At 39.9% G+C, this 10,715-nt stretch overlaps 1 protein-coding gene across 1 annotated transcript; it reads right to left on the bottom strand.

Annotated features, from left to right (window-relative positions):
• Positions 1–2,726: 2,726 nt before the first annotated feature.
• Positions 2,727–7,275, bottom strand: BRS3 (bombesin receptor subtype 3). Its single transcript, XM_036840478.1, has 3 exons — positions 6,701–7,275; positions 4,772–5,123; positions 2,727–3,293 (listed from the first exon to the last, which is right to left on the bottom strand). The coding sequence occupies exons 1-3, from the start codon at positions 7,132–7,134 to the stop codon at positions 2,880–2,882; spliced, it is 1,200 nt and encodes a 399-aa protein (XP_036696373.1). The 5' UTR covers positions 7,135–7,275; the 3' UTR covers positions 2,727–2,879.
• Positions 7,276–10,715: the final 3,440 nt, after the last annotated feature.

The following is a 10,715-nucleotide window of genomic DNA, read 5'->3' as shown; positions in this document are numbered from 1 at the left end:
TGCAGAGCACGGGCTCTAGGGGCACCAGCTTCAGTAGTTGTGGCGCACAGGCTTAGTTGCTCCGCGGCGTGTGGGATCTTCCGGGATCAGGGCTCGAACCCGTGTCCCCTGCATTGCCAGGTGGATTCTTAACCACTGCGCCACCAGGGAATTCCCTATAACCTGTTTTTATTTCCAAGATTTTTTGCAAGAAACATTCAAGTTAACAAGCAAAAAGGGGGGTCCTTTGTTATTATAAGGATGGGGGTAGCTCCCGAAACTCCAGGAATGGAATATAGATGGGCTGCACAAGGGGCTGCTGGACCCAGGAAGACAAAACCCAGACAGCCGGCTTCTCCCTGAACATCACGTTCGTTCTTCTCTGTGAGGGGTGATCTGTGCTGTACTCCTGGCCTAATAGGCCACCGACTTCTTGGTGGATAAAAATTCATTAACCTACAAAAGCAGAGACTGCCTGGACAGAGAAGTCATCTACCTGGCCTAGGAAGTCTTTCTGGAAAATTACTGAACTATACCAAAGTAGATTTTTTTTAATGGCCCATTCAGGCTCACTCTGTTCGGGAATTTTCCTGTCCCCACTTCCTGTAATCTCAAGACTTAGTGGAAATAAAAGTAACTCCTTCTGACAAAAAAAAAATTGATGGATCCCTGACTTAAGATGGTAATAACTGCAGAAATTCTTTAAACCCAAATTTGCTATTGTCAGTAGGTATACCAGTATTAAATGTTTTGTAGTACTATCAACTTCAATGACAAAGACTTACCTAAGTTTGTGACTTTGTTTTCCTGCTTTGTAGCATATTATATTATTATGGTCCATTATTCTAAGTCTTGGGTCAGGGCAGGCCCTGAGCAAAATTGAGAAGTATACAAAATTTGTTTTTCATGTGTTCCCCCGTGCCCCCATTTAGGACCCTCTCCAAAGAAGTGAAATGTAGTAACATTGCTGCACACAATAGTCCGTGTGAAAAAAATTGTGGATATTGGGGCCTACTTGTAAGTTTAGCTCTGACAAGGATAATCTGTTAAAAATAAGACCACCCTCTCCAAAAAAAATCAAAGCAAAGCCATGAATTTTAATCCCAATTCCCCAATTCTGGACGGGAGGCTGATGCCCTATAAAGCCATTCAGGGATTTATTTTATATCAGACCCCTAAGTCACCTAGGGATTACTGAGAATGAAGAAAATCAAAGTTCTTGGAGCTCTAGTTTTATCAACTGCTAAAAAGCTCGCTTAGCTTTTGTAATCTGGTACTTTGATCAAGTTATTTCTAAAATGTTATGCTTAGGAGAATAAAGATGTAATTTTTACCCAGAGTAAGGAAAATAGTAAAATATTTTGGAGTTTGGCACTTGAAAATACATTTTGGAGTTAAAATGGGTTCTCAGTGATATTCTGTCAGAAGTATTGTTTTTAGAATATAAAGTTACACAGTCATTTAAAACTTTATTTCATATTTATTTTTCTCCCCTTGTTACAACATCCAACCCAAAGCAATACTAATACAATTCTAACACCCCCCCCCCCACTTTAAGTAAACCAATTTTACTTAAATGTAAAGTCTAGTGTTAATATATATCCCCTTTTCGAGCCACATCTTTAAGCAAAAGTTCACAATTACACAAGCCATTTAAAGAAAGCTCAAAGCTACCAAAAGCACACCCCAAAATCAAGTTTTTGAAAATTCAAATTTAACTATCGATTGTGCCAAACATATGCTTTAATTTGCCCCCAAGAAAACATTTTCTGAAAGCACAAATCTAAATCTGACACGTCTATTGATAACTGTTGTTTGAAATAATATTGATTAACAAGCTTATAGTGTTAGCAAGTAGGAGCAGAGGATAGAAAATCCTCTGATTTCCAAGGGCAGAGATTAATTAGGTCATACTCTTACAGGATTTAGGCACACATCAGGTTTAAGGTAGTCAAGCAGGAAGATGATCTGATAGTAACTGCACACCCAGGTGTTAGGGATCTCATGTGGTACTTCTGCATTTTTTAGAAAGAGGGCACTGCTTACCAGAAAGAAATGAATTTCCTTCAAGGAAGAATTTCAGACACTGGCAGGCTCACAGGTTTTTTGACAGGGGTCCTTCTTTGGAGCCCTCAAATGACACCATAAACATGGCCACTTATTCTGCCTATGAAGAAGGCAAGTTCTTCACAATATTTGTGAAAGATAACTTTGCCCAATTATCAATCAATGGGAGTTGTAACTCCAGAACTACCTTAAGTCAGTAAGTGCTGACCTAGTAAGGCAAACACCCTGCCCCAGATCCTTACTCGCTACTTTATACTCACTGAGCCCAAAACGTTGTCATTGCCATTGCACAGCTTTAGTTCTAATGGAATAGAGATTAATGGAAGAGGGTAGTCAAAAACAAACCCTGTGAAGGTTTATCTTTTAGGACTTTGTTTTTTAAGAAAACTGCAGAAGAGATGTTTTACCTCTCTTTGAGCCCCTTTTCATATGCAAAGTATAATCTGTAGATTTACACCACATAATAAACACAGTTTTATGCAAATCACAGGAGTATATGCGAAATTATAAGCATCAGAGATGTGATGGAAACATATTAGATTTTTAAGTGTCATCTTGTTTATTTCACTTCACCTCCTATTCAACCTCTTATAGGACCCACTGACATACGCAGATATGTCTTTCTACGCCTAGTGGGGCTCTGTTTTATTTAGAAAGCCCAATAATGTTCGTTAATGCTTGTAGATTGAAGAAAATCATGGTTTGTCTGATCCTTCCCTCCTAAGATTTCAGCACAATTCTCAAGCAACAAAAATTCTGACACCATACACCTACACACAGCTCAGAGTCGAATACACACGCTGGGAGGAAAAATACTATTTTTAATTGAAAAGCTAGACTCTGTCATCTTCCTTCTTCACACTACAGCCAGCGAACACGGACACACTAATTCCAGACACCTGAGTGCTTGCAGCACCCGGGACCCTTCCCATCACGGCCAGGTTGTCAAGAGGGGTATCGGCAGCAGGAGGCTCAGGCAGCTCTGCCTTGCAACAGAATAACTGAGCTTTAAAATGCTGCTGGAAGGTTTTGCTCAGCCAGTAAAGAGCAAAGGGGTTTACACAAGAATTGCTGAAAGCCAGAACCCGAGAGAAAATGGTGACAATGAAGTGAATGGCAGAGGGGTCCACGTAGGTTTGAGAAGTGAATGAGCGGTAGAGGTACAGGAGGTGATTCGGCAACCAGCAGAGAGCAAACAGAGCCACCAGCACCAACACCGTTTTGGCAATTCGCTTTCGGGATTCAATCTATAGGGGGAAGAAAAACGGCAAAAACAACAACCAAGAAAACAAAACAAAACAAAAACCCAAACAAAACAAACAAACAAAACAAAACAACAACAAAAAACAAAAACAAAAAACAACCGAAAACCCAAACAAAAACATTTAGCTGGCAGAGATTTTAAAAAGCCATTCTCTAGATTTACATAGAAATTTACAGTTAACAGGCTGGTGTCCCTTTGATCGTGCAGGTGAAGGAAGTCAGCCCGTGGCTAGAGGATACAGCAAGTTAATTGACATGGTAACCTGTGATCTTGGTCTCTGATTAGCTCTAATTCAGAGACTCCCATCCCTGGTTTTGAGATACTCTAGGGTGTCTGTAATTATCTCAAGCAGTGTTGTGGAATTATCGAAAATTTAATTTAATTAAGAAATAGATGCTATACAAACCTGCTTTCACTGCATCAGCAGAGGCTGACTAGGTTAGAATAGTCTTCTGGGGTTTATGAAAGTTGCTAAATTGGTACCAAAAATTGTTGTTAATGTATAGGAATTCTAACTATATAGTCAAAGGAATAAAAATCAATGTGCCACCCTTCATGTATGAAAATAATCCTACCTGCACCTCTTAATAAGAGAAATGAACCACATTAAGTGAAGACATTGCCTGTAGTCACAGATAGAGCAAAGATAACTGTTCACATGGGCATTAAAATGCAACTTTAGCCTCCTGACCACCACTGTTGAAGCAACTGAATGTACTAGCTCAAAAAAACAAAAAAAAAGCGCTGAGCTCTGCACATACTCGTTAAGAGGTAAATGGAATCATCTCCTCCCACCCAAGAAAGATAGAAATCCTGTTGGGTTTTTTTAATCAAATGGAACGATGTTTTGCCAATATTCTTTTTATTCTGTTCATATTTATGAGAGGAGAGCACACCTGGGTCTTGCAATGGTCTTAATCAAGCTTCTGTGAATCACTGTGTTCTCTTGCCATTGGCACTGCATCCCTCGAGATAACCCCTCCGCCCAGTCTGCTCATCTGTGTGTAAGTGGTTTGCATTGAATAATGCTATGGCTTCTTGCCAGTTCTACCATCCTGTGTTTTTCTAAACAAAAGATGCTTCACTTTATAGTCTCACCTTGTGTGATGTTTCTCACTATTCTGTGGGGTGATTTTTGACTGATCCCAAACTTCAGCTTTCTAATAATAGTAGTCCTACCGCTTATTGAATGTTTACTCTGCAGCAGGAACTATGCTAAGCATTTCATATATATCATCCAGACCTCATTTTCATTTTATACATGAGGAAAGTGAGGCTCAGAGATGTTAAGTAACTTGCTCAAGATTGCTCAGCTGGTATGGAATTAAATCTTGGGTCTGCCAGACTCCACAGCCCATGACCATAACAAAAATACGATACTGCTAAAGTATTTATTGCTCAGGAGTGCAAAAGGAGGCATTTCCCTTCTAAATTCATGCGTGGGTCCTGATTAATACATACCTGCTTGCGGGCATGGCTTTGTTCCTCAGTAGGTATGTTCAAGGTGCTTTTGTAAAGAGTCCTAGCAATCAAAGAGTAATAGACAGAGATAATCGAAAGTGGAATAATGTAGAACACTAAGAAGCACAGCAGAGAATGTATCTCTTGCAGGAGCCTCTCAGAAACAGGATAAGAGGCACACGATTCAAAGGTCATATTTTTGTCGGGATCTCGAAGAGTATATACATTTGAAAATATAGCCTCTGGTAGAGCAATGATCATAGACACGATCCAGATGCAGCCAGCTTTGGCACAGGTCTTCAGGATGGCATTGGGGGGCTGACGCTCCAAGGGCTTCACAACTGCCTTGTATCTAGAAACACATAATCATAGCAAAGGGCAAAGTCAATATCAAAATTACAGAATCTTAAAGTTAGAAGTGATCTCCGTGGTCATCCAGTTCTACCTTCTTATCCCATATGTATATAACCAAGTCAACATTAACCAACTGGAATTGGTTACGATTTCAAATACACATAATACATCCCAGTATTTTATATTGACGCTAATCACTTTTTCCTTTATTCACTGTTATGAGATATTCCAGATTTGCAATTTTTATAATTTTCTTGTAGACCCTCTATTTAGGGCAAATAAATATTTTTCGGCATGATTTTGTGTGTGATGGAGAGTAATTCACTACCTGTGCATTACCTTGTGTTCTAAAAGACTTCCTTTTTATGTAAGTGACTGATGTTAAACCTAATTCTCCTTTCCTTGTGAGAGAGCAGTCATCAACCTTCCTAGAAAAGAATTCCATGAGTTTATGCAGGAAAGAGGAGAGGGTTAATTTCTTCCCTGTTCATAAGTGCTAATTTCTTGCCCAAGCCGATCCAATCTGTAGGTAGATTTAGGGCAAGGCAAGGGTGAAATCGGAAACCCTGTACCCATGAAAAGATGCCTCCTTATTCTGACAAATCCACCTTAAAATCTACAGCCTTTAAGTAAATCTGCCCTCAAACAGAATATAAAACCAGTCAAAGCAAAATTCCATAAAAGACACAGGGAAAGCTTTTCCTCCTCTCAGATTCCAGAATCTGAAGAAGCTTTTCCTTCTGTTACTGCCAGGCATTGATTACTTACAGGCTTCTTGCAGGCTTGTTAAAGCATCACTTTTAACATTTGGAGCCTCAATTTTTCTTCATGCTTTCACAGTTATCATTCTACAATAGGCACAGAAAGACCCAGTACGTAGACTGAAAATATCCTAACAGAGCCCAAACACCCTGGCTGCCAGGGGTTCTCACACGCTCCATCCACAGAGCTCTAAAAGTCAGCCGGGATTAATTTATGTCTGGAAATGAGAATGTCATTGAACGCCTATAGAAAAAACAAATACAGTTAAGTGGTGACATTACACTGAGTTACCACGAAGCTGAAAGCCTCACCGTTTTTCTGCCATTAATTAATTTGATGCATTTCAAATAAATTAGATGCATGTATCTTTTTACCATTCTTCCAGTAGACAGTAATGTGTATGTGGTCAATTTCACACCTATGTTGATGTTTTAATGTTGACAATATTGCACCACTAGGCTGCACTAATGTATAAAGAAAGAATTGTTTTTCTTTTACACCTGGAATAATTTGCCTTAATAAACCGGGGGGAAAAACACCGTTCAGTATTCTTTCAAACAAACAATTACACGTCAAAGAAAATAAATGATCCCTGAAGCACACAATTTCAATCTCTCGTCCGATGCTAACACAGGAATTTTAATATTCTTACACCAACTTTTATTTAAAATGCCCCCCGATTTTTCAATCTTACATCCAGGTTACAGAGTGTGAGAAAAGCAGAATAGTAGCCAGTGAACGTTCCGTACAAGCTTTCCTTTCTTTTCGCCTAATTTCACATCCTGGCAAATATAACTGAGAAAAGAAACCCACCTGTCAGCACTGAGAATTGTTAACGTGAACACTGATACACCAACAGAAGTGAGCCGGATGAAAGAGAGCACCTTACATCCAATTCTTCCGAACAGCCATCCTTCTGCAAGGTAGTGGGTTGCATCGACTGGCACACAAGTTAGCAGAAGTAAAAGATCTCCAAAAGCCAGGCTGGTGATGAAAATATTGGGAACTGTTTGCATGGATTTGGTCTTGAAAAAGACTTTGATGAGAATAGCATTTCCAAGTATGCCCACTGAAATGATCACAGCATAAGTGATATAGATGGCACACAATGCTTCTATTCCTGGAGAGTTGTCTCCGGTCCTTCCTTTATTTGTGGTATCATTAGGAACGACAGGGCTTGATGATTCTGTGTCATTTGTGGTTGAAATTAAAGTCTGATTAGGTGACTGAGGCTGCCTTTGAGACATTTCTTCTGAAGCCTATGCCTTTAATATTTCTTCTGCTCAGTTCAAATGTAGTTGATTGTCACGTCTAATGCCTACGTCTAGTAACGAGATGGTAGAGCAACAGAGCAGAATGGCAAGCAAATCCAAGACACCCGGATACTCCTTTCCTTCAGTTGTTCTTTGTCTCCCAGCATGCTTGGCTAAATGCTTACCGATCTGGCACTGGAGTGTGGGAGGTGGAGGAGTTTTATCGGCGTTTCCATGACAGAAGGAGGGGGGTTTGGGAAATGCTCTGCAGTTGCTTGTTCTTCCCTGTTGGGGAATCTTATGGACTACCTAGATGTTATTAAACAATACTTATTGTTTATTAGAATCACTCTGTTTCCATATCTAACCACGAAGATCTGTATAGGTTTTGTCAATTTTCATCCATTTCTCTGCAATCAGAAGGTGGTCTAGTGCACTCTCTTTTACAGGGTAAATAAGTGTGTGTGTCCCCTGAAGCACAAACTTGAATCCACTCCTCTAGATTTAATATCAGAGAGGTGCTGAAGCAACAAATCATTCACATTTTGATAGGGCTGATGTCACTTCCAAGGAGGAATAATTCAGGTGACCTGGGCTTATCACCCAGCTCTGACACATGGTAATTCCCAAACCTGCGTGTTACCAGGGCTCTGCTGCACAGTATCAAAGCAACCTTTAAGAGATGCAAAATCCAGGCAAACCACCAGTTGCTTTGTCTCTAAATGTCCTACTAAAACACCCTTTTACTGTTTGACCATCTGTTTTAATGCCATATATTTTTGTAAATGCCATTTAGGGTTTCTCCCTTTAGAAATGGTTAAAAGGAACCTGCCTTGTTCCAAAACAAAATAATGCAGAACCCAGCTCGAGGTCCTGACGCAAAAGGACTTGTAAGAATGAAAATCATTCTTTTCAAGTGAGGGAATGCCACAGGCTACTCCAGAGGTGATGGGCATGGAGATAATGTTTACATGAACCGAAGGAAGCAGAAAATTAAGGCAATTCCCTTAGTACTAGCAATAGTACCAGCAAGAAATGCCCCTTGATACAGAGAATGTAAGCATGTGATTTCTGTGTGTATATGCAGGGTGGGAGGCCAGCAGTCTAAAGGCATTGGATAATATTATCTGCTAAGGAATATTCTCTGAAATGATCAAATTCAAAGGATAATCTCTCAGGAGAAACTTTTTGTAGTAAGGTGCTTATAAATATATCCAGATCAGAATTAGTCTGGGAAGTGGCATGAAAGACAGCAAAGTATTTGGCTGCCCAATGAACAGAAGGAGCAAAGATAGCTTTTTATACTGACAATAATAGGCGCAATAAATTCTACAGGGAGAGTGAACTGGATGAATTGAATCAATTATCTGGTTAATTTGAACAACCTAAACCACACCTATCCTCCACTCCTTATGAAATTATCTCCAGGTCTTGAATTACCCAGTGAAATAACTGCTTTTCATGGGAAAGAGGAAGGGGAATGCTTGGATAAACCCAAACCCCTTCGCTTTGAACTATATACCCTTATGTTAATTTCACGCACTGGGCTGCCTCTTTAAGATCGGCTCTACAGAAAACGGCTCTCTATACCGTTCACATCTTGTTCTCACAAAGCTAATGATCAAATCTCTTTGGGATTCCCGTGTAGCATTTAGCAAAGAGCAAGCCGTATGCCCCAATTCACACCTCGGCTGATGGCCACACAGCACTGTTTAGTAAGAAATAAACCCTGGCGCGTGATTTTTAAAATTATCTGAACTCGGAAGATCTCAGGCATGCTTGCCTCAGGCTGCAGCCACATGCGTGCCTTCCCTCCTTCCTCTGCCCTCTGGTCAGGAGAGGTCAGGAGAGAGTAGTGATGTCCCGGGTGCTGCTGGTGTTTGGGGATCTCTAGAATTCCAGACCCCCAGCAGATCAAAGATGGAAGTGAGCTTAAAGATGATGAAATCAAATCCTCAATTTTTTCAGAGGCAAAAATGAGGTTCAGAGGGGGACAGTTATCTCATATGAGGTCACACAAAGCATTCCGTAGCAGAGCTGAGATGGAAACAGGTTCCCTCTGGATTCTGAAAGCGGCAAGAGCTAAAAAAACACTCAGTTCCTGACAATGAGCCATATTTGCTCATTTGGCATCGTGGACTTAGGTTTTCTGTGTGTTTTATTAACTAAAGAACAAGAGATTTCCAGGCTAACAAGTAAATCATGATAGATGATTTAAATTCATCTGCTTTAATATCTACTTCGTTTACCCTATAATTCACACACAAAGCATAACCGTGTCTAGTTAATCGTTTGTAGTTCAAGTTGCAGGGCACTTAGCCTATACAAGATGATGAAATCCCTTTTTGTTTGTTTTTAGTAGTACATAATTGGTCAATATTATCATCCAAGGTTTTCAAAACCAACTACTTGGTTGTAGATTAAGCAATTGTAATACAACCTTAATGTAACCTTTTAACTCAAAAGGAAGTATTAGACATTGAACAAATAAATTACCAATTTTCTAAAGTTGGTTTTCCTGGTTTCAGTCCAATTCAGTTAATGTTCTCAAACTTTGGCTTGCATCAGAATCACCAGGAAGGCTTAACAAAACACAGATTGTTGGGTCTCACGTCCAGAGTTTCTAACTTGATAGATCTGGGGTGGAACCTGAGCATTTGCATTTCTAACAGGTTCCCAGGTGATTCTGGTGCTCTGCTCAGGGACCACACTCTGAGAACCACTTACATAGGATAAAAATGAAAACAATCCAGTTGTTCAGGAGAAGCATGGTTTTTCCTGATATTGAGGTCGAAGAGAGATTTCTGTGGGTCTTCATTAAAGAAAAAGGAATTCTGTGATGTGATGGATACTTCAAAAATCCTCCCTATGAATCTCAGTCCCAGGTAAGCCACGTCTACTGAACCATCGGGTACCTGCGCTCAAATGACTCAGGGTGCTTGAGGTGATCTTTCCAATGGGAGAAAAACGAAGTGGTTAAGCTTTTGGCCTATGACTCAAGGTCAAATTCTGTCTGCATATTTGAGAGCTGAAAAATGAATAACCAGAATTCTCAATCTATAAGACTCCAACAATAGAGGTTCCTTTTTTTTTTTTTTTCTTAATGCTCTTGTGCTGGGAAACAGGATGGATTTCTTTGTTATTAATTAACTGGGTTAGATCAATTTTAAGAGGACAAGTTTGACTTGTGGGTGTATTTAGATCTATGTAATAGTGATTCCTGTCATCACAGAGTTCTCTGTTCTCCCTCATAATTTCTTGCTCCAAAACTTTATTGGTATAGTTCCATATTTCAAGAGGAGACTACTATTCAGAATGGCCTCTGCAGAGACCAGGTTAAAAAAAAAATACAAATTATGTAATGGTAGGCTCTACAAGGAGTAGAAATTCCACTCGAATCTTGAAGTGGAATTTTTTGTTAAAGCAAATTCTTGTCATAATTACTGATGGCTCCGAAAAAGTGAACAACCATGTAGGCTATTCAGATTTCGGTGCCTTTCTATGCCCGGATCACTGTATTGGCCACCCACACGTGCCTAATATTGTATGCTGTGGTCAGTGAGTCTCCAATTATA

This window comes from Balaenoptera musculus, chromosome X (assembly GCF_009873245.2).
Source record: "Balaenoptera musculus isolate JJ_BM4_2016_0621 chromosome X, mBalMus1.pri.v3, whole genome shotgun sequence".
Classification (NCBI taxonomy): Eukaryota; Metazoa; Chordata; class Mammalia; order Artiodactyla; family Balaenopteridae; genus Balaenoptera; species Balaenoptera musculus.
Note: the sequence above shows the minus strand (reverse complement) of the source record. Positions and strands in the feature narration are given on the sequence as shown.

Excerpts from the sequence above, each read along its gene's own strand:
- BRS3 (XM_036840478.1), bottom strand. The coding sequence starts at position 7,134 with ATGTCTCAAAGGCAGCCTCAGTCACCTAATCAGACTTTAATTTCAACC. Across the intron at positions 5,124-6,700 it reads ACAATTCTCAGTGCTGACAG|ATACAAGGCAGTTGTGAAGC; the intron begins GTGGGTTTCTTT and ends ATGTGTTTCTAG. Across the intron at positions 3,294-4,771 it reads AAAGCCATGCCCGCAAGCAG|ATTGAATCCCGAAAGCGAAT; the intron begins GTATGTATTAAT and ends TTCCCCCTATAG.